General features: G+C 41.6%; 1 protein-coding gene across 1 annotated transcript; it reads left to right on the forward strand.

The window, feature by feature from the left end:
• The first annotated feature begins 14,894 nt into the window (after positions 1-14,894).
• On the forward strand, positions 14,895-24,085 carry LOC105889407 (beta-1,4 N-acetylgalactosaminyltransferase 1-like). Its single transcript, XM_031559942.2, has 11 exons — positions 14,895-15,557; positions 16,253-16,477; positions 18,161-18,289; positions 18,513-18,619; positions 18,836-18,873; positions 20,531-20,711; positions 21,029-21,115; positions 21,348-21,529; positions 21,908-22,051; positions 22,690-22,918; positions 23,311-24,085. Exons 2-11 carry the CDS (start codon positions 16,290-16,292, stop codon positions 23,496-23,498), a joined length of 1,473 nt encoding a protein of 490 aa, XP_031415802.1. The 5' UTR covers positions 14,895-15,557; positions 16,253-16,289; the 3' UTR covers positions 23,499-24,085.
• The last annotated feature ends 343 nt before the right edge of the window (positions 24,086-24,428 follow it).

Consider the following 24,428-nt stretch of genomic DNA (forward strand, 5'->3'; position numbering starts at 1 on the left):
CCTGGACATAAAGTTTCTCTTTAAAGACCGCGCTGCTGCTGGCGTTAACGTCAGCAAAACGCGTTGGTGACATGCAAGCCCTGTCAGTCAGTCCATCGTGCCTTCAGTTCTCGATCGCTGGTGACAGAGTGGTTATGCGACCTAATGCTGCTTACACACCTAAAGTGGTGGTAACCCCATTCCGCAATCAGGTGATTGAATTAGCAGTTTTCTCGCCTCCTCCTTTTGCGTCAGCAGAGGAGGAACGTTTGAATAAACTCTGTCCAGTGCGCGGTCTCCGCTGTTACGCAGAGCGCACTAGAGCTTTCAGACAGTCAGATCAGCTATTCGTGTGCTTCGGTGCACGCGCAAAAGGCAGACCTCTATCAAAACCGAGCCTCTCCCGTTGGATAGTAGAGGCTATCGTGTTGTCTTATAAGAGCTTGTCTTTAGATCCCCCGGAGAAGTTGCATGCGCACTCTACACGGGGGGTCTCGTCTTCCTGGGCCTTACTAAAGGGCGTCTCAGTGGAAGATATTTGCAAAGCTGCAAGCTGGAGTTCTCGCCACACTTTCATTAGATTCTATATGTTAGATGTGGCTGAACCTAGTTTTCTTCATAGCGTTCTGTGGGCAAGCGATCTCTGAATCCCTTGGCCTGAGAACGATATATATGATAAGTGTGTTCATTAGTGTCTACATGTTATGTTGCACATGAAACATCCCAGGGTTTTCTTACAGGCGTCTTTAAAGAATCACGGATCCCTGTCGCCTATGATAAAGGTGGCCCTGTTAAATTCATGGTGTTCTGCAGGCAAGCAATCTCTGAATCCCCTGACCTGAGAACGATGTATATGATAAGTGTGTTCATCGGTGCCTACATGTTTGTTGCACATGAAACACTCCAGGGTGGTTTCCTACAGGCGCAGGATCGCGATCCTTGCCGCCTATGACAAAGGTTGCCCTGTTAATATGTTCACCGCCAGCGGGCGTATGAACCTCTATGAGGGCAAAGGCTTCAGTAGAGCTGGTGTGTGTAATTGGCTGCCACTGTATTATCACGCGGGAATGTATAGGGTCCCATACTGTTATATCGCAGTGAACTGCGATAAGGAACGTCTCGGTTACTTACGTAACCTCGGTTCCTTAAGCAGGAACCAGATATAACAAAGTTGGCGTGTACAGTGATACCTTGGATTGATTGTCTTGCTCAGTTTCTTTCCAAGGCAGATCTGAGGGCGCGTAATGATATTATAGTACTCCTGGCAGGCGGGGCCAGGAGCGCGCGCTGACAGATCTCGCGGCCTTTCAGGCGTGAATAGATAAATGCTTCGATTTGTAGCCATGACTGACGTCATGTACCATACTGTTATATCTGGTTCCTGCTTAAGGAACCGAGGTTACGTAAGTAACCGAGACGATTGCGTTGCTGTTTTGGAAGTTTAAACCAATCAGTTGGCTCTATCAACTCCAATGATATCAGAGTGCGCGTTTGGCAGCAGCACTAGCGGTAGCTTTGCCTGTTATAGTTGAACATTCAGCCTGACTACTTCCTATTCAACATGGATCCATGGTCGGCCTGAACTGAGCCCTCTGATATGAGCCACCCTTGGCCCTATTTAAAAGATATGTTCGAGTTCAAAGGCCCCAAGAATGACTCCTGAAGGTTTCAATGCGTTTCCTGTCTCCCTCAAAAAAAGGAGTTGCTAGCCTCCAATAATTCACCCTCAAATTTAAAGTAGCATATCGAGGTAAGCAGAGTGATTGCTATGCTAAGTTAATGTCCCTGACACTTGAATATTGATATATGTATTTAATTTGTTTACTGACATGATATTATAATGTTATCTAGCGAAATGCATGTTGACATACAGCAATAGCATAAAAAAACATGATTGTATCTTCATTATATATTTAACGTAGTGGTAAGATAAAGCTGGTAGGTTAGCTATGTCAAGCTAGCGTGCCTTGTTCTGTCCAGTTTTACAATTACAAATTACATACACGTTTACAATGAAATAAAAGATTTAAAGATATAACATGGTGTCTTTATTGGTTTGGCTTAATGGTATTAACTTTGCAAATAATCCCTGGTAGATAACTTGTCGTCCGCAGAATTGTAAGTGTGAACAGTATTACAGATGGTAGGCACAATAAGTACACCAACCTTTCTAATTAACAAATGTTGTTGCTTATAATTATTACTAGTAGTGACATCTGTAGAGGCATTTATTACCAGTAGCTATTTCTTTATCAAAATGGCACAGCCTAGACATTGAGAGACAACCCATTGCGTTTACTTAAAGTAAATTTAAAAGTAAGTACTTTTTACTTTAACTTAAGTAGGATTGTTGATGTAGTACTTTTATTTTCCTGGGTACTTGTACTTTTACTTAAGTATTAAACTTCAGTACTTCCTCCACCACTGACAAAATGTCAGTGAGTGAGTTGCTTACCTGGGGTTGTTAAATCATTACCACCGATTCTAACCAAAACTCTCCACACTACACACCCTGTTAAATAAAGAGGAAAAATGGTCATGGGGTTCAGGGCAGCAGAAGACATTTGAAGAATCAAACCTCTCATCTTGGCATGTGATGCCTCGCCCTACGGGGCGGGGGCAGTACTTTCCCATCAAATGGCGGATGGCTCGGACAGACCCATAGGGTTTGTGTCAAGGACCCTCAATGCTGTTGAAAGAAACGACTCCCAGCTAGACAAGGAGGGGCTGGCAGTGGTTTTTGGAGTGAAGGAATTCCACAAATATCTGTACGGGAGCATAGGCGGAGATCCCGGGGGGGGGGGGACGTGTCCCCCCCCTACCATAAAGTTGTCCCCCCCAACAATCATTGTAAACACAAATAAATAATTTTGAATAATATAGTAATATTAAATAAAAGCACGACAACACAAGCAGTGCTAATTATAAACGTAAAACAATGTGTTTTTTAAGTGTTGAAAAATAATTACCCCCCCATTCCTTTAAGTGTTTTGGTTCACATGCTGTTTCGAACGGGCGGGGCTACCTGTAGCTCCATGTTTCAGTCAATCAGCCCAGTACACGGTCTGGCAATTTCTGGCATTCATGAAAAGTTTTCTCATCTGGGATTCATTCTTAACTTTGAACAGAATTTAAGAACGCTAAATAGCAGCCGTAAATCGGCCAGATTAGAGTTGTTCTTAAGGGCTGAATTTGTGAGAATTTGTTGGTAATTGTGTTCACATCAATTCTACAGACATCCTCGGATTTAAATAATTACTTTAGTAAAAAATACGAGAATATTTGTATCATAAACAATTACGTTTCACATTTATAGTCATGATTCTACGAGGCATCGTGATGTCCTAACATTAATAAAACCACTACACGAACACTGCAAATGGCATTGAATAAATAAATAAGCACTAAACTCAAGAGCGTGGATATAGTGGAATAGAACGAAGAAGACATTTATTTACATGCAGCTGAATTCCTCCTTGAAGAGCCTTCATCTCATACCTGCCAACATTTGAGTAGCAAAATCCGGGCGCTGTTTTCAGGAATGGATGGCAGAGGCGGGCAAATGTTGGTTTTAAAGCAGCATAACGGAAGAATTGCTAATCGCTAACGAGATGCTAGCGGCTAAAACTAGCGAAACCTCTTGAAATGTGCTTACTTAGACACTATGACAAACTATTTGGTCAACAACTGTCCTAACACAGTCAAACATCAAGCAAGTGCAACACAAGACAAAGCAAGACGGCAAATAAGCTACTTACTAGTTCGGCAGACAGTAGAAACCGGGCGGCTTCAGGCAAACCTACATAACTAAGTAATATGCCTATGGACCCTGGTATGGGTAAACTGCTTATCCTAACCCTAACCCTGAAGTACAATTACTGCATAATGCCACTTTAAGGGATGTTGTGCATATAAGTATTTATAGACAACGTATTTATTATGTATTATGTCCGGTGGCCGAGAGGTGCAAACCAACATTACAAAATCTGAAACACTTTTACAAAGCTTGAGACAAATTTACATTTTTTTTACGTCTACTCAAATTGAGCGCTTCCGTTATCACTTCCACGTCAATCTCGGAGTTGGTACATTCCCTTTCCGGTTAATGTCATTTGTAAATTCGTTTCGCCACTTGTAAATTTGTTTCGGGACTTGTAAAAGTGTTTTGCGTCTTGTTCATTTGTTTTCTGAAATGTCAATTTGTTTCGGGACTTGTAAATGAGTTATGGTAATGTCATTTGTTTTTATGATATGTAAAAATGTTTTCCAAAATGTAAATTTGTCTCAAGCTTTGTAAAAGTGTTTCAGATTTTGTAATGTTGGTTTGCACCTCTCGGCCACCGTAATTATGTGGTCTTCAGTATATAAATAAATACACAACAACTGTATTTGCAAGACAAAAGAAAGCACAAAATGCTGTTGTTCAAACTTGTTCTATTCTCTGTAACAATTTTTTTTAACCACGGAAACTCCTCGAGGCATTGTTATGTGGAATGCAAAGTAATGCCTGATATGTTGACGGACCTCATTCTTACCGCCGTGCCCTATGTTGAAATCAGTACGACAAGCTTTGCAAAACTATTGCAATAACGTATTATTTATTCATGACTTTTTTTATTACAACAAAATCATATCACAGAAACAGTTGATGTAAGCCTTGCACAGGTTTCGGGATATGCATTATAATTTAAAACAATGGCCAGTAGTAGTAGTGTGTGTGTGTGTGTGTGTGTGTGTGTGATTGAGTCAGTGTATATTTTTGTCTGTGTGAGTAAGAGGGGCACAAAGAGTCAGTGATACAGAATTGAGATGAAACTATGAGATTGGAAACAAATCTCAGATTTTGCCAGCTATACAATCTCATAGAAATCCTATATGGATCTATACCGAATAGCAGTTAAAAGTTAACTACTGTTTTGTATTATTGTATATGAGTGTGGCTGACTTGGCTGCCCTACGTGTTTTCTTAGATGGGGTGTACTTTGAAGGAGGCTTAGTATAGTTTATTTTGCAAGATACAGTAAGAGAGAGCACAAAGTGTTTGTGTGTGTGTGTGTGTGTGTGTGCTTGAGTGCTTGAGTCAGTGTATATGTGTGTATTTTCAAGTTAACGGTCCTATTAGGTTACATTTTTAATAGTTGAACATTTAATAAACTAAAATATATAAAATACAAGAAATATTTAATTTTCTGAAACGGCCACCTGCGATGTGGGAGATGACTACCGGTAATTAAGTTTCAGGACCACGGATAGGGGCCGATCACGCGAACATAAGGCCAACGGGCAACTCAATCAGACTGCAAAACAAAACCTAATCAATTAGGTTAAATAATCGCGATCAACGTCGGAGTTCTCCTGGGATGGGGCATTCACTTCAACTTCTTCCACTGTGCAGACTGAGTTATGTTGTGTAGAGGTTGGATTAGATTTTTTTTGTGCGGGTCCTATTAAGAAGGACGCTATGCTGCTCTAGACTCATTTAATTTTGCCCTCGTTTTACAGTATTTAGCTGGCTATGCTAATTTCCGTGTATGTAATATTGTTATTGATACAATGTATTTATGTGCATGGGGACATTTGCGAATTCCGAGACTGCCGACAGTTCGGGTCAGGTGAACGTTAGTGCCAGCCATGTAGCTTATAAGTGTAAGAAAACTCTGTCCCAACCTGCCTGTTTTTTCATTATTTTTTTAGTAATTGAGGGTTGTCCACCCCGTGGATGAAATTCATCCAGCTGAGGTAGGGATGTAAAAACCAGAGGGAGGTAAATCCCCCCCATTCCCCCCAACAAATCGCACCCTGTGTACAGGGTGAACAGGACTGGTGAGAGCACAGTCCCCTGTGGAGCGCCAGTGCTGCACAACACAGTCTCAGAGACGCAGTCTTGTGTGGTCTCTCCGGTAGTCAGTGATCCAGCATACTAGGTGGACGTTCACACCCAAGAACTCGAAGAACTTGAATTAGAACCAGTTCAGTGGCAGTGTCCCTACCAATGCTTAGGGCCAACGATTTTCCGCGATAACGAAAAACGGACGGAATCTGCGGAATGTACCCTTTGAAACATTCGCTCATCTTCCCAATCGCCTGCAAATAATGTTTTTTTTAGTCTTCTGTTCTGTTGATGGCCAGCAAACAACAATCTTAGAAGGTTTGGGTCACTTGTGGCACATATTATTCACTAATTTTATTCACGCACGACACACAACACACCCGTGCATTGGGCGTCGACACAGGGGGCCTTTTTACATGTCCAGGCCCAGGGGCCCATGGTTTCATAATCCGTACATGCACAGGACACACACACACACACACACACATATGCATGCTGAAGATGTCGCTGGTGGAAATTGTCCTCTGCTTTTCACCCATCCTGAGCTGCCCTTCCTCACGGGCAGCCAGGAGCAGTGGGCAGCCTTTTCATGGTGCCCGGGGACCAGGCTAACTGCTCGTGTCCAGTCCTTGGTCAGGGACGGACAGGAGAGCGATCTGTTCTTCTGTTTTTTTAAACAGTGAATAGAACAAGTTTGAAAACCGGAACATTGTGCTCTCTCTTGTCTTGCGAAATTAACTATACTGTGGCGAAGATAAGAATGGGCTCGAGACAATGAATGGTTTTCGAACACTGAAGTCATACTCGTACAAAGATTAACAGTAAATACACAAGATTATAATCACAACATCTATACCACATGAACACGGTTGACACTTCAGTTATATGTACAAAACACATTAATACAGAACAGGAATGATTCTACATCAACCACACACACAACAATGGGACATACACAACAGATAGCACTGTGGCTAAGCTAACAGCTGCGGTGTAGTACTCCCACAATACACCGCGGCATAACAATAACACCAGTCCGCGTAGCTACGCTACAATACTTATAAACTATGCCTTCAACACCCCATCTAAGAAAACCCTTAGGGCATCCAAGTCAGCCACCCACATATACAATACTACAAAACAGTAGTTAACTTTTAACTGCTATTCTAGATCCATATAGGATTTCTATGAGATTGGAAAAAAATCTCAGATTTTGCCAGCCATACAATCTCATAGTTTCTCCTCAATTCTGACAATACTGACTCTTTGTACCCCCCTCTCTAACTCACACAGACACAAATATACACTGACTCAAGCACACACACACACACACACACACACACACACACACACACACACTACTGGCCATTGTTTTAAATTATAATGCATATCCTGACCTGTGCAAGGCTTACATCAACTGTTTCTGTGATGTTCATATGAATGATTTTATTTTAATAAGAAAAGTCATGATTAAATAGTACATTATTGCAATTACTAGTTGTTATAATGATAAATAAGTGATTGTGAATAAATTCATTGTAAATACTGTTACGCCCCTCTACACCCATACTGGCTATGCAGTGGCAGTGCAACAGCTTTTAGGTGTTGAATGGGCATAATTAGCCTGATTGTCCACACCTGGGGAGGTGTGGATAAAAGCCAGGCGGTTTGCCCTCAGAAGGGGGCCTTGCATGCCCACCAGGCGTTTGATGCTGCTGTGCACACTATTGGGTTTTGGTGCTTGGCACTTACTATTTTACTCTGTGTTTTAATGTTATAGAAATAAATGCTATTTTTATACAACTCTGTGGTCTGTCTTCAATTTATGTTGCGACGCACGAGCCGGGTCGTAACAATACATTTACATAATAATAAATACATTAATTCGTTTTTGTTAATAAATACAGTTGAAAACATAGAAATCGACATCAAGATCATTCAAATCCATCAAGTACATGCATAACTATGAGCAAAACCATTTTCGGCAGACGCATTCGGCGTCCATCTTGAAAAAAATAGCCGCCATCTTGGATTGTTTTAATGGCACGTCACACAGATTTGCTAAGTAGACCCTTTGGAACCACCATGCCAAATTTGGTGCTTGTATCACATTTTGCACTAATTTTCTATTATCTACCCCACTATTTTTAACTAGCCCGTCAATGAGTCGCCAGCCCACGGAGTCAGCAGTGCAGCAGTTCAGCTAGGATTAGCATCGCTGCTTCTGCCCTCAGTGGTGTGTCAGTTTGGTGTAGTGTGTAAAATTTTGAGAGGGGCGGCGCCATAGCGCCCTGTATTGACGCACTGCCACTGGCTACACACGTGCGGTAGAAAAGGTTTGTGTTAAGTTCTCATTTAGAGTGTGCCAATCACCACTGTGAAACACTACACACCACTCAGAACACACCGTGAATCACTGCAAACCACCCTCAGGCCCAAGACACCATGTTACACCTGCACATCCAGCAACCCTGTATAGGCCTATGTGTAAAACATGAAAATTCCTCCCACGGACTGCAGCAAACACGCCAGTGAGTTGGCCTCTTGCATTCTTCACCTTGCACACACACTTTTTGCCACCCACCACAAACATGAATTCGGCACCACTGGTCGGACCAATGGCATTTCGGAACAGAGGGTTACATTTTGTCGGAGTAAAGATATTTCTGACTATTTTTCAGAATATTGAGATTTCGGAGTATCGGGTTTTCGGAACACTGGGCAGTCTCTCTGTTGAATTCTGTTCTCCTAGATCCATGTTGATATGGAATATGTTACAGTCATTCATTAATAATTAATGAAAGGTCACTCAAAGTAGAAACGTACAGTTTTGTTTATTAGCTTACTAAACTTCTCACAGTACTGTCAGAACATCGGTATCTGTGGCATGGCTCAAAGCCACATGAGCTACACAGGAAACGACAGGGGTTCATATAGATTTATCGGGGAACAAATTAAGAGTCCCATTAGTGCATTTCCCCTTAACTTACATAACACATAACATGAGTATAATTGACACAATATGAATACAATTCAGCAATATAAAATAATACAAATAACCATTTGATGAGAACACATAACTCAACACCCCCACTTGTTCTCATTATCTCAAGCCATGTACAGTGTGACATACTGTATATACCTTTAATTTCCAAACAGAAAACTTTTAAACTTGACAATTTTAACTTTTGATACAGGCTTTGTTAGTATGTCTGCAACCATGTCTTCTGTTGGACAGTACTCAACATGTATTCTTCCCTCACTGAGTGCATCACGAATGAAGTGGTATTTAATATCAATGTGTTTGGACCTAGATCTATTCACTGGGTTTTTACTCAGTGCAATAGCCCCCTGATTGTCACCATAGATCTTGGTACAAGTGTAAGCACTGTTGTCCATACCATTTAGCAGTTGAGTTAGGTACATGCTTTCTTGAGTAGTGTTTGCTAGACCAATATATTCAGCCTCACAGGTAGATAGTGCTACTGTTGGCTGGTTCCTAGACTTCCAGGAAATTGCAGAGTCTTGTGGTGTCAGGCTGAAACAGTACCCTGTTGTGCTGCGTCTATCCTCTACAGAGGATGCCCAGTCCGAATCACTGAATGCTATTAGACTCAAAACCTCATCTGTTTTCCTAAAACACAACTCGTAATCAACTGTGCCCTTAAGGTATCTCAGGACATGTTTAGCAGCCACTAAGTCCTGTGTTTTAGGTTTTGCTAGGCTTTGTGACAGTTTACTCACTATCTAGCTCATGTCTGGTCTGGTACAGGTCATTGCATAGATCAGGCTACCAACAATTTCACGATAATCTTTGGGGTTTTCAATCTCATTGTTGTTTTCTTCTTCATATCTGTTCGACTTCACTTTTAGTTCACTTGGGGTAGCCCTTGGTTTACAGTTAGACATTCCAAACTTTTCAAGCATTTTGAGGATGTACTTAGTATGATATTTTGCCAAGATCTTTCATGCTAAATTGGGACTTCATTGTGTCTTTAAATCTGATGAGGCAATCCTCACTGCTGGCTGCGATTATCAAATCATCTACTCAGATGATTACTATAATTGTGTCATTTTCAATCTGCTTTCTATACATACAGTGATCAGACTGATTTTTCTCAAATCCATTTGGTTCCAGGTGGTCATTTAAGAGTTTGTACCAGTTCCTCCCAGACTGATTTAGACCATACAAAGATTTATTCAATTTGCATACCCACTTAACCCCTGTCTCTGATGTCTGTTCAAAACCCTCTGGTTGTTCTAAGTATATGTCTTCCTCGATCGGAGCATGTAAATAAGCTGTTTTCACATCCATCTGATGAACAAGGAAGTTGTTCTGGGCAGCTATCTGAATTAATGCACGCACTGAGGAATTTGAAGATTTGCCGTGGGAGCAAAAGTTTCATGGTAATCTATGCCTTCGGTCTGGTTGTATCCCTTAGCAACATACCTAGCCTTGAAGATCTTTCCTGTTTCTGCATTGTCTTTTAAAGCATATACCCATCTTCCCCCCACTGTCTTTCTGCCCTCTGGTAAAATTGTCAGTTCGAATGTGTCATTTTCTTTAAGGGAGTGGATCTCTTCCTTCATAGCACGTTCCCATCCGGGAGCCTCTGGTGACATAAGTGCCTCTCTATAGGTTTGGGGAACTCCACATACTGCCCTGTAACAATAATCAACACTCACATTTGTTACATCCTCTTTGGAGCACTTCACAAAGTCTTCTAAATATCTCTGGGCTTTCCTTTCCCTTTTTGAGTATTCATGTTTTTGACTAATTGTTGTCAATGGCCCAGCATTGTTTTTCTCATCTTCTATGGCTACTTTTTCCAAAGTTTCATCAGATCCAGACACCTCTGTGTTCTCAGCATTAACACTCTCCTTGTTTGCGTCTAGGACCTGGTCCTCTGTGTTTCCCTCACTTTGTGAAACACCATCACTGTTCTTGCTATCAGGTTTTCTGTTATTGTTGCTCTGGATTTCTAACTCATCTTCATCAGTTTGTGTCTGTTTTTCAGTGCTGTTCTTCCTAACAAACTTCACCAATCTGTGTTTTGAAATCTTTCCTGTCTGTGGATTGTACACCAGATAAGCTGGGCTATTCTTACTATAGCCAACAAACATCCCTTTTTCACACCTAGGATCCAATTTCCTATGGTCGTGTTTGTATGCATAGCAGTCTGATCCAAAAATCCACATTTTGGAAAGGTTTGGCTTCCTTCCTGTCATCATGAAGTATGGTGTTCTCTTAATTCTGTCATTATAGCATCTGTTTCGAATGTGAGCTGCAGCCTGGACAGCCAGCGGCCACAGGACCTTTGGCAATCCTTTCTCTATTAACAGACACCTTCCCATTTCAAAGATGGTTCGCCATTGTCTCTCAGCAGTACCATTTTGATGAGGAGAGTAAGGGGATGATGTCTCATGTCTTATCCCCTTTTCTCGTACAAGTGACTGAAATGCATTGCCTTTGTATTCTGTGCCATTGTCTGATCTTATGCATTTGACTCTACCGTATGGGGCACTGTCTGCCAAGAACTTTTCTGTTGCTAATGTTGTGTCACTCTTGTTCTTAAGGAAGTAAACAGCTATTGCTCCTGAAAAATCATCTGTAAATGAGATTGCATATTTATATCCTTCTTGAGAAGGTGGTTCAATGGGGCCTGCTAAGTCAGTATGTACTAACTCTAGAGCCTCACCAGCCTTTGTGTCAGTTTTCCTATTTCTGCTGTTGATGAACTTTCCCTCAGTACATACATTGCAGTCTAGTTTGGTATTACCGGTGATCTCCATACCCTCTACCAGTTTAGGCAATTTCAACACATCATCAACATTACAGTGCCCCATGATCTCATGCCATGTTTTGACGTCACAAGTTAAGCTCACTTTGTCTCGGGACATTATGTCATTAACTAATGCATCAACACATTGATTATGGTTAATTACCGTTTTCAAATAGTACAGTCTCTCGTGCTCCTCTATGCGAAACACAGTCACATCCTTGTATATCAGTTCATTCTGTCCCTCTTGGAAGATGAACTTGACCCCGTTGCTTGTGGCTGCTTTCACGGATATGATGCTCTGTGGGTATGATGGAATGAACAAAGCCTTCTTCATTATGACCTTGGCGCTTCTCCCCTCCACATCTGAGTATAATTGACCGATCGCCAGGGCCCCGCCCCCTTAGTTACTGTTGCTACGTCCGACACAATTCCCGGAACTGTCAAGCCAAAAGCCATGGCGAGTACGGGGACAAGCGATATAGCTGTCAGTGTGAGTGATGATTTTTGGAGTAATACCTCCACGATATCCTCCAGATCAAGACAAAAGGGACTGCAATATGCAGTGGAAGGATATACCCAAAATATTAAGATCAACAACGAAGTGGACACAACAATAATCGAAGAAAATGCATACAGGTCTCAATAAAAAAAATGAGAAACCCCACGACCTCTTCATTAAATGCAACCAGCACAGCCTTGTAGACTAGTCATGTTATTTCACCACTGGGTAAGATCTGTATATAATACTTCAAGCTAGCTAATAACCTACAACGATTCTTTATTCTTATTATTTATTCCGTCTCTGGCGAAAGACTCTGGAGGTAGCTAGCTAGGATGGTGACAATCTAGGGAACAGTACAGTAACGTACCAGTGTGGCTAGTAACGTTATTGTTCAAGGGATGTGTGTGCATATTGCTGAAAGTATTTTTCACAGTCACTGTAGTGATAACTTGCTTGTAAAATGATGATCCTGATGTAATGCTATGGCTTTGTATCAGATCGCCAGGTTATTGCTCTCAGGTTGTGCCTTATGCATACCTTGGGATACTCAGGAGTAGGTTGCCCATTCCCAAAATGCTACAAAGATTAAAATAAAAAAAACTTCATAATGGCCTTTTGTTCAACATTGATACAGTATGTTAAGCTCGAGCTAGTCTCTCCATTAAGTGTTAATGTTAAAATCAAAATGTTAATGTTACCGTCTGTAAAATTGCAAGCTGAGCTATCCTAGCTAGCGATGTTAATGTTACGTCTGTAAAGTTGCACGCTGAGCTATCCTAGCTAGCGATAGCAAACGCCAGCAGCATAAATACAAAGTGTTAGATAAAAGTTCTGTTCAATGTTGTATCAAGCATAAATACAAAGAGTTCGTTAAAAGTTCTGTTCAATGCTGGCGTTTGCTATCGCTAGCTAGGATAGATCAGCGTGCAATTTTACAGACGGTAACATTAACATTTTGATTTTAACATTAACACTTTAGTTGGAGAGACTAGTTATGTACGTGTAGTGGTAATAATACAAGTTGTCATGAACCATAACTGTTTGGGGATGTTCTCTCAACTAGATAGTTAGTTATCATACCTAGCGATAGCGTAGTTCGCTAGATAGATAGCTATCTGCAAGCAGCTTCATTTACTTTGGAGCAGGCATATGTGTGTTTTTCGGTATATTGAGTTGGGAGTGGGGTCTCCCACACTGTTTAATCCACCGCCGGCACCTTTCCTCTTGTGTTTTGGGCTTTGGAAATGCGGGGGAAAAACGACGCATCCCTCTAATCTCTGTATCAGAGCTACAAGTCCCGTAGGCACACTGTTTCACCATGCTGCTCAGACCTCAAAGTTGTCGGACCTTCTTCTCTTAGTAGCGGTTGCTAAGGTATGATTGGATGAGGGCCGTTCTAGGGAGGAGTTTCGCGATCGGTCAATTGACACAATATGAATACAATTCAGCAATATAAAATAATACAAATAACCATTTGATGAGAACACATAACTCAACACTCTCAATTGGCCAAGATGCTGATTATGGATTCTCACTCAGTAAAATCCACCTTTGGTGAGGTGTGCACTGCCCTGCTATTGTTTCTGACAGTGGCAACAGCCGAGCGACCCTTTTCCAAATTGAAACTCATTAAGAGCTACCTGAGGAGCAGGAGAGGCTGAATGGATGGCTATCCTGTCCATTGAAAAAGCAAATCTGAGGCTTGAAAGGCATCATTGGTTGTAGGTGTGCTGTGCCTCTGGCTGTGCTCAGAGCGTGTCGGTCTTGACGTTCAGATTTTGCGCCTGCTAAACTAGCTATATCGTATCGTCTCGTGACATGATCAAATAGAGACTTGACATTGGACAACAACATACATATTACATACATCATCATAGCAAATCTGAATATGACAAAAATACCAAACAAATAAAAACAACTTACTAATTTCATTTAATCGTTTTAATAGTTTATATAGCCTAGTGCATCGGTTTCCAAACTGGGGTACGCGTACCCCCAGGGGTACGCGAAGTGGTTCAGGGGGTACGCGATGAAAAAATTTCCGCGATAACAGAAAACGGACGGAATTTGCAGAATGTAGCCTACCGTTTGAAACAGAATTGCAACTTTCAGACGGAAACATCAAATTCCCCTGTATTTCGTCCTGCAAGGCTGCATTTCTCTCTTATAAACACAACAACGATCGCAACGATGAACAAGCATTAATTAGAAAACAAAACCACTGAGAAAATGTCACGTCTGTGCTGAACTCCGCTCCGGCCACGCCCCCCTATTCAACACAGACTTCCGTAGCCTGTCAAATGAATTCGCTCATCTTCCCAATCGCCTGCAAATAATGTTTTTTTAGTCTTCTGTTCTGTTGATGGCTGGCAAACAACAACCTTAGAAGGTTTGGGTCACTTGTGGCACATATTATTCACTCATTTTAAGCCATCAATCTACCTCTGGGTGAACAAAATGAGCCGAAACGGATTAAAACGGAATTAAAGTAAAAGGTGAAAAGGACAACGGTTTTTTTTTCAACGGGGCGGGGGGGGGTACGCAGCTGGAGATTAAATGTCTGAAGGGGTACGGGACTGTAAAAAGTTTGGGAACCACTGGCCTAGTGTATGTAAGATAAGCATATCATTTTGTTATAGATTGCTACTATTTCCCCCCACAAATAATACCTAGCCTATGGAGATAAGTTTGCTTTTTCAAGCGCATATATATCATTAGACACTCTTAATTGGATTAGACCAGTTCTTCTTTGAACACAAGAGTCTTCTGTCAAACACAGGACTGTGTGTGGGGGGTGGGGGGCAGTCAATTTAGACAGAAATGGGTCGGGCCATGTGCAACCGCAATCGCAGCTGCTGCAACCCCCTACACCCTACGGGCTGAAACACACCAAACGCGTTTCTAAAAACGCCGGGCAAACCAGCCTGCTGTGCCTGTAGCTGTTTTGTCCGCCGCACTTTACCAAGATGTTTTTGAAGCGTCTGCGGTTTTAAAAACGCGTTTGGTGTGTTTCAGCCTGAGTGCCCTCAGTACATCGAGCTGCCTGTTTTGTTTTTAAAGTTACAGAATTCTCACGCTGAAGCGCTCAAAAGGCACTAAAGAATGCGAAGTCAGGTGTGAACACGGCCTTTTGCTGTTGGCAGGTGCTTACAGATCTAAAGGTTAGGCTAGACTACGTCTTTCTGAATGAATTTGTATTTTTGCTCAGCATTCGTTTGCACTTGGCTGTTGTCTACTGTCGATGCTGCTGATTGGCTGCTTGCTGGCATGCCCTTCCTTTTGGCAGTGTCCCAACATATATTAGATGCCAGATGAACAAGCAAACCCCAATTGGGCTTGAATACAGTCAAAGACAGAAGCATCTTCATTGCCAATATTGCTTCATTGCATTTGTCACGTCGGTCCCTGGATCAGAATTATAGTTTACCTGCCCCTTGACAGTTTGCGCCTTGACACCTTGCAGGTAAGTGTCAATTTACCACATAATTCTAATCTGCATCTCAGCACGAGTCTGGGCTATAGATTTATCATAGACCCCCGCGAATTATTACTCATTTTTGGGCTAGTTGACAAAATAGGCTGCTTGAAGAACTGATTAGAACACCGTAGGGTTGAAGGTATAAATCTAAATTGCACTCTATTGAAATTCAATGTTATCTCTAAAATGAACTAAAAATGATGTTGACGCACATTGTTTTAAAGTGGCACTAATCAACAAAATATAGTTCTTAACTTAACTTAAATGTCTTGACTGTTAATCACAGTTTATGTCTTTCCAATGGTGGTGCTAAAATAGCTTACAGGGTAACGTTAATGAACGTTACATTCAATACATCGTTGGTGTTCGCGTTTTGTCAGAGATGACTAGCCTACATTATGAATGTGTACAGTTTTGGGTTGGGCTAAATATCTAACCAAAATGAGCCAATTGACCCCAACTCGTTACATTTAAAAAAAATTGTTTACACTCAACACTGTTTTTTTTTCAGTCCAATCATTCCAAAAACATTTAGTTGAAAGCAAGGAAAAGGCAATTTCTTCTATGATGAATATTTGATGTTAATTGTTTTTTGTTTCTTTTCTGTATGAATGCTTAAAAGCTTTACATACAAATCATACAAAGACAAATTCAAATGTGTTGTTTGTGTGTGTGTGTAGGTCTCTACTTTTACCAACAAAATCTCTTCTCGGACTTATGGAAAAGACAGGGGGAAAGCAGTCTAACAGGTTATTCCTCATGAGTATGAGACATTTCAGAAAGACATGGGTGAGGTTTCTGCTCCTCTCAGGCGTGTCCCTCTGCCTTGTGCTGTTCGCACCCACCCTTCACAAACGCCTCGTTGGGATTAAGGACTGTCAGACTCTTCCTTCTGCGCTGTCTAGGTGAGATTGGTTAAAAGTGCCATCCATGATTCTAATCAAATACATTTTTTGTTTAATTCAGCCAATTGCTCCTCAAGTTCATTTAGCTGTCCGTTCTGTGTGTGCACTCAAACACTCTGGTGTTCTTACACAGGCCTGGCCCTCTAAATGGGCAACAGTGACTCGGGCCAGTCATAAATAATTTCAGCCAATCAACACGTCGCTTCACCAGAGGGGTGTGATTTGATTGGCTGTTGAGCTCAAATATCAACAACCGTTTACCAGAATGTGCCTCTAACCTTGTAAGGTTCACATATGTCTCAGGTGAGGCACTGCCCGGTAATGATTGAGGAGTTACAGAAGGATGTCTGTTCGATTATATGTCTTCCATTACTATAGTAAAAGAATCCTTCATTTGTGGAGATGAATTAGCTTTTCGGCGAAGAACATCCATGACCCCGCCATCATCTGTCTTCCCGGTCTGGGGTAATATAGCCGTCAGAGATGCCCCAACCAAGTGTAGCGCCCCTGTACTCCACTGGGAGCGGAACAATCTATGCTAGGAGAGAGGTGCTCTGGGTTCTAGTAGTTCTATTGGGTGTAGGCCAGTTCTAAGCTCTGCATTGGAGGGGGGAGAAAACTGACAATAAGACAAGCATATAAAGTTAGTTTAAGAAATACAAAAGTTTTAATAAATATAATGATTCAATGATAATAATAATAACACAATAATAAAAATATCCCAAAAGAAAAGAGAGCTCTATTAAAGTATCAAATAAAATACAATTAAAAAGTCCAAACAAAGCAAATAGTCTCTGATCATAGACATATATACCCTAACCCTATATCATAGACGCCCCATTGTCTGCTTCAGAACGTTGCTGCGTCGTGCCAACTCGCTGCCATCTTGGGGAGGTGATTACTGGCCTTTAAACAAATGCAAGTGAACGGTGGAGCTGCGGCTTTTCTGGTTAAAAAGCACCTTAGCGTTTACATTACTCAACCGATTTCATTGAGTCGTTTATATATTCAAGGGTTTATGACCTACGTGGAGTACCAAGCAAAGTTTTGTCTCCATGTTACTTAAAATCTTGATAGTTAGGCTATAATTGCCTAATGTCTATGATAATCCCTGCTAGACGCTCACTGTTCTTGTGCTCCCACAGCTCATTCACTTTGAAATGCTGAAACGAAATCTAAATGATTGAAATAGTGCTTCTTTAACTACTAATAATTGACCATCATTGAGAAAAATGGAACAGAATCTGCAAATAGCCTGTCGAGTTGACACGCGAGCCAAGGGCCAATGGGGCGTCTATGTTACATTAATCGTAAGCTACTAGAGGAGTACATTTAGCATTAGGAGCCTACCAAACCTATTCAACACATGGTATTTACAGAATGAAAGAACGTTTGCCACTAAGATTTCTTTACTTAAAAAGAACTTTACAAATAATATCACAGGTTTGTTTGGTTGGATATGCAAGACCACTATCCTCATTGATAGTGATGTTTCCAAGTAGCTACATATTCCCCAGCGAAAGGGGAAATTGTTAGCATGTTTAGAATAAAAATGGTTAGAAAATGAAGATTAAAAAATGATGCGTTTTAGGCCAGCCAATATTTGAGGACACCTCTGCAGAATCCAGTGTTATTTTTTACTTACCGGACTATATATTTCTTCCCACCATGTCAATGTCCTAGTGCCACAAATATCTCCAGACGTCCCCCCACACACTGCTCGTGCAAAGGGGCCTTACTGAAGGATTTCTTCAAGAACGACAACGATACTGTCAGGAGACGACAGGAAGAGTACAGAAAGCATAAGGCCAGGTAGGATGTAGGATTAATGCACAAACAGCAGATATTGATTTTATGTATTATTATTTACTTATTTTATTTTATTTATTTAGACAAGATATTTATTTCTTTGTCTTCCCCTTTTAACCCTTAGGGTCATTTAGTTATTTTCTCTCGTGTAAACTGCTTTGTTTTCCCACCTTCATTTTAAGACGCCCCTGTTTTGATATCCATCTCCTTTATATCTGACATGCAGAACATCATCCAGTCTCGACCTGCTTCTTGTGGCTCCTGCCAATTCGCCACTTCAATACCCCATACAGGGATTTACTGTTGTGCCTCTCCAGAGGACTCTGATACCTGGTAGGGGTGTGTGTGTGTGTGTGTTTAAACGTGTATATCTACATGTGTGTGTGTGCATATTTGCAAACTAACTTCAGAGTGAGGAAAACAAATGGGTTTATGTTAGGTTTTGTGTAAGGAGTTAGACCATAATTATTATCTGGACTGTAGTACTGAAGGATTAAAACCTTAATGGAGTGAATCCATGTGATAACTGACTATGTGGCATTGTTTCAGGTCTAGGTGTCTATGCCCCACACAGGGACATATATAAGGTTTGTTACCAAGATAAGTGTCCCGCACTGTAATTGGGGGGTGACAACCTAGATGATAGCTGGCTAGAGCTGATATGGCACATATTATCCAGATCCAGGCCAGATGCCAGACTCCTCAGCCAGTTATTATCTATGGGCTGAGGGGCAGGAACAAAGAGCGTGTCATTCTAAGATGGCGGCTGATTCTGGAGTGGATTCATGCCATGACCATCAGCCGCTATCTGGGATTTGTTGGGATATGGTGTTTCTGGTGTTTTTGCACTTGCCTTCTGTCCAGCACGACACAATGGGCAATAAGGGTTACCTAGGTTACCTGTTTATTTATAGCTGCCATGTCAGCCATCTTACAAACAGGTCAGGGGCCATTCTCAAGGTAAGGAAGAAATGGAAGTATTATTTGTACAGAACACACACACACACACACACACACACACACACACACACACACACACACACAGATAACCGTCCATTGCACAATATCTTTGGGTTTCACATAATACCACTTGCACTTTCTCAACTTTCTGGTGAAAACTAACCATCTTTTTTCATGGCATTTTTAGTACAAATTCATTTCCCGGTACTTTTTAACTTGATGGAAATGGACTGTTTACAGGTTGTGTATGTGTCTTTGCTTACAATTTCCCATGAGATTGTTTAAGCTATGGCACAATAATAAGGATGTTTGTCCGAATGGAGCGTCTATTCTAACCTAACCATCGCAAAAGGACAACTGAAAATTGACCCTATAAGCTCATTGTTAGGTGAAAATTCACTCAAGTTGTCTCAGGACTCCGGAGTTGTAAATCAGTAAATCTAAAAGTCCTTTTGGGTCATCCCAACTGCGCTTTCTGAAATGCACGGATGACAGTTTTACACAGGGTGGAACAGGCACAGTTTAACCCTTCTCATCACCTCTGAGCTCACCCAAACATATGCAGAAGGTCCCTCTCCTTACACATATAGCTCTTACTCATATGCAGACTACATGGCGTCAGCACCTAGTAATCGAAGTTACACACACACAGAAACACAGAAAAGCCATGTTCCTGCTTACATAAGCACATGATTCATACAAGGTAATTGTTCATACAAGGCACTTTGTAGCGAAGGGAGAGCGTGGTCACCCACACCCGGACTCCAACCCGGGTCTACAGGGTGCCAAACATGCACTCTGACCGCAACGCCAAAGAGCCAGGCTCGATGGCATGGCAGTCAGAGCACATACTCATCTGTAGTGACGATCACATCGTCACACTGCCCTAACCCTATGTGTCAGAGTTCCACCACGTCATGGTCGTTGCATTAAGAAAATAATCAGTCAATGAAGGAATGACCATCTCACAAAACTGATAACCACACAAACCGTCTAAAAACATAAAATTACGGATACAGACAAACAGTCTGAAAAAACCAGTACAAAACAAAACCACGGATTAGCAGAGACAAAGAACACTGCTGCCTTCACACTACACCACTAACTCTCACAGGAGCACACTAAGATTTGATCCCATCCGCCTGCAACCAGCACTTCACAGTCCACCCCTGAAGACGTTGTGTAGCCTGGACGGTGTTCTAGCTAACAAGAACCACATAAAGGACTGCCTGGAGGTCAAAGAGTGCTGACGCATGTGTCATGATCATGCTCAATCTCTGACAGGTGTCACTAGTGGCCTCCCGAGGCCTGCTGTCTGTGGAGGAGCCGGGCACGGATGGGCTGGTGGAGGGAGACGGAGGCAACCAGCTCAACATCACCGCCCTCAGTGCCTCTGGCCTCAATGCCCTTCTGGGCAGAGTGCACTACACCAGCACGGTGTACCGCCTCAGAACGGGCGACCTGGGTAAGGGCCATTTTTAGTTCAATCTCGAGTTTATTTCATGTACATAGCACCGTTTACCATAAACATTGTCTTAAGGTGACAAAGCTGAAACCACCAAGGGAAATGACACAGCTAATGGTGGCAAGACAAAAACAAATATTTTTTAAGGGTTTCTGGTAACAAGGGGTTATGTATTGGGGGTATAGAAACGAGGCACTGCCTTATATGAGAAGACATTAAAAGGAGATGTTAAACAGAAGTTCAGGAAATATAAGGAATACTTAATTTGCCCCTTGGTGGTTCTCCTGTTAACCGTGTGCATCTCTTCTTCTCTCCAGTGCATTTCCTGTTTGAGAAACACAATGTCACCTTTCCTGTAGACATCTGGCAACCCTCCGTGCCCATCATATTTGATCTAGGGGAAGGTGTGGCATACCTTCCGCATAACACAACACAACACCCCACACACAACATAATAGCCAACACCGCCCAATGATGTTTAATTAAATCTAGCACATTATACCTCAATATATTGTTAGTATGACAAATATGGTTGCCTTTTATATTTTTGTTTTAAAGTCTGCGTTAACATAATTACAAATTCCACAATAGAAGTCGAAGTAGCAGCAACAGTGAAAATATCTTTTTTCACCCTAGATATAAACTCACAGGTGACCATCACCACCAAGACCTTCCTGAGGTACTTCGAGCTGAACACCATGATCTCCAGCATCCGCCAGTACTATAAGACCATGAAGATAATCATCGCTGATGACAGCTTTGACCCCATCAAAGTGAATGGCTCTGACATTGAACAGTACTTCATGCCTCCCGGACAGGTAAAAGTTAATTTCAATAATTCATAGTGCACATGTGTACTATGGTCACACTAAGGTCAGATCTCTCTGTTTCAAGTGCTTGGTCCTATAGCTACAGGAAACCCCTGAACTGTAACATCCCTTACAAATACCTGCATTACATACCCCTCAATGTGTATACTTATTGTATAGAGTTACTGTCCAAATTCTAAGCTATTTATTTCAGGTTACTTGTATTATTAAGAAGCAACACACCATCAATGACATTTCTCCATAAGCATTTCCCATTGAGGACAATTTATGTTAGAGGACCCCTTGTCTGAAGTTGCAGTGTGTGGAATCTGGACAGCATTTGTTTTTCCTTTATAATCATCTTTTCTATGTATGCTATCTTATCAGGGATGGTTTGCAGGAAGGACACTGGCTGTGTCTCAGGTCACCACTAAGTACTTCCTCTGGGTGGACGATGACTTCTACTTCACAGAGAAAACCCAGATAGAGAAGCTGGTGGAGGTCATGGAGAGCATGCCCGAGCTGGACATGGTAATCTCCTACTGTCATCAGTGATACAGAGGACAACATGTTCTTATGGCTATGATAGATAAATAGATAGATAGATAGATGGATAGATGGATAGATGGATGGATGGATGGATGGATGGATAGATAGATACTTTATTAATCCAGAGGGAAATTTACTCATATTTGAGGCTGAGGTTAAATTGTTGTTGTTGTAGTTGTTGCTGGTGCTGGTGGTATTACGTTTTTGTAATGCCATAGACACATACATACATACATACATACATACATACAGACATACATACATACATACATACATACATACATACATACATACATACATACACATATAGTAATGTCAAAATACTCTTGTAGTCATATAATATATAGTTACATTGACAAGATTCAATAGATGTATTTGTCACATCCAAGATTGTACAACAGCAGTAAAATGGGGTTGCCACAACTCCGACAACTGAGCAAATAGCAAACGTAAGCAACGGGAAATCAATCTAATAATAATAATAACCATCCACGCCATCAATGACGCATAATAAATCGGATCTGCAGGGAGTCATATCTCTACCCCAGTCAGCGGCTACGAGGTCCCCCTGATTGTCGGACACGTGATCAAATAAAAATCAAGAGTGTGTCTGTACCCAGGTGAGTGCTGGAGTAGGGCGGAGCGGGTTCAGTTACCGGATGACATACGAGGAAGGGCAGGAAGATGAGGGGGGCTGCCTGCTCCGGTTCCGTGGACCCTACAAGGAGACGGTGCCTGGTTTCCCTCAGTGTTCCCTCAGCAACGTGGTCATCAACTTCTTCCTTGCACGGACGGACTCGGTGCGGAAGGTGCTATTTGATCCCCGGCTCAAGAGGGCAGCCCACTCACGTAAGTGATAATGCAGGACCACCTCTTTCGTTTTTAGCATCTTCAAGACCGAGTCAGTTTTTCATTAGTTGCAGTTCAAATTCTCCCTTTCAGTTATTCAATGTGGTTCAATTTGAATTATTAGTATTAATTATTAATTATTAGACCACTAGCACCACTACTATAGTCAACATTGTCTACCAGCACCTTACAGAACTAGTCATTCACATCCACATAAGAAGAACATGTATGGTGGGCAGTTCAAACAGTTTTTAAAGAAATGTATTCAACTGCTGGTTGACTGCATTTCTTGGTAGACATCTTCACAAAACAGAATCACCATATTGTCAGATATGATAAGAGAATGCATGCAGTGCACTCAACAGTCCCTTCCCTGTCTCCTTCACTGACAGAGTTCTTTGTGGATGCTGTTGGGAAACTACTGATAGCGTCATGCAACCACATCACCGTTGACCATCAGAGCAAGAGGCCAGGGAACGAACAATACCATTCCTTCAGGAAGCAGAGTGAAAACCATCAGAACTATCTCCTGTACTTCTTTAAGAACCACTTCAGCTGCATTAACCTAAAAGCTGACTAGCTGGTAGTTCACAGGATTTTTAAACAAGACAACTTGACAGCCACGATGGCTGTCGAATCTGAAGTGGATCTGTGCCAGGGATGTGTCGACAGATATGAGGTTATGGGAATTCAATCATGTTTCATTTTGGATTGTACATAATTGTGTTTGTTTTTTTCATAACAGCATACTGAGATCTTGTGTTCAGACCGTTCATCTTCATTTTTGTTCTCACTTTCTAAATCTACTAGAATTTCTTCACAATTCTCAACCAGTCTAACCATATTAGCCTTACTAGTACATTTTAAGGTCACCAGGACCCAGACAGGGCAAAATAGAGAGCTTAACAAATGTATTTTCATTTTATTTATATTTAACTTCATTGAATACTGTTTTAATCTCTCCCCCCCCCCATTTGAAAAGATGATGACAAAAATGAACCATTTTCAAAAGAAAACACTTAGTTTTCAAGCATGTGAGTCCAAACATCGGAAGAACAATGGCCGTGTCAAGCTCGGGAAGCTGGTTGGTTTTTAAATAAATCAGAACATTTCCTGAGAGTCCTTGAGTTGCTTTCAGGGTTACCAGTTCTCAACAATAAGCACTCCCACACAGTACAGTAGACTGCAATAGCACATGCTTGGAATAATTTGAATGGTACATTTGCATTACAAGAATGGAATGGCTCACTTAGTAAGAGACATCAGAGATTGGATCTTACCATCAAGATCTAATTAGCAGTCCAATCAGCATCAGCTGTAAGGATAGCTTGCCTGAGTCAGGAGATCTCTTGAGCTGCAGCTATATAAAATAAATATGTGCAAACAGTTTCCAATGCTAGGCTACAAAAGGTGCATTGTGGTGGTGTGAAAGTTTTTGTCACCTTCGGGGTGTGGGTCGGATGAGGGCCAAAAAACACCCATGGTAAAGTAATTAGTATTAATTGATGAG

This window comes from Clupea harengus, chromosome 22 (assembly GCF_900700415.2).
Source record: "Clupea harengus chromosome 22, Ch_v2.0.2, whole genome shotgun sequence".
NCBI lineage: Eukaryota > Metazoa > Chordata > Actinopteri > Clupeiformes > Clupeidae > Clupea > Clupea harengus.

Excerpts from the sequence above, each read along its gene's own strand:
- LOC105889407 (XM_031559942.2), top strand. The coding sequence starts at position 16,290 with ATGGAAAAGACAGGGGGAAAGCAGTCTAACAGGTTATTCCTCATGAGT. Across the intron at positions 18,874-20,530 it reads CACACAGGGACATATATAAG|GTGTCACTAGTGGCCTCCCG; the intron begins GTTTGTTACCAA and ends AATCTCTGACAG. Across the intron at positions 21,116-21,347 it reads CATATTTGATCTAGGGGAAG|ATATAAACTCACAGGTGACC; the intron begins GTGTGGCATACC and ends TTTTCACCCTAG.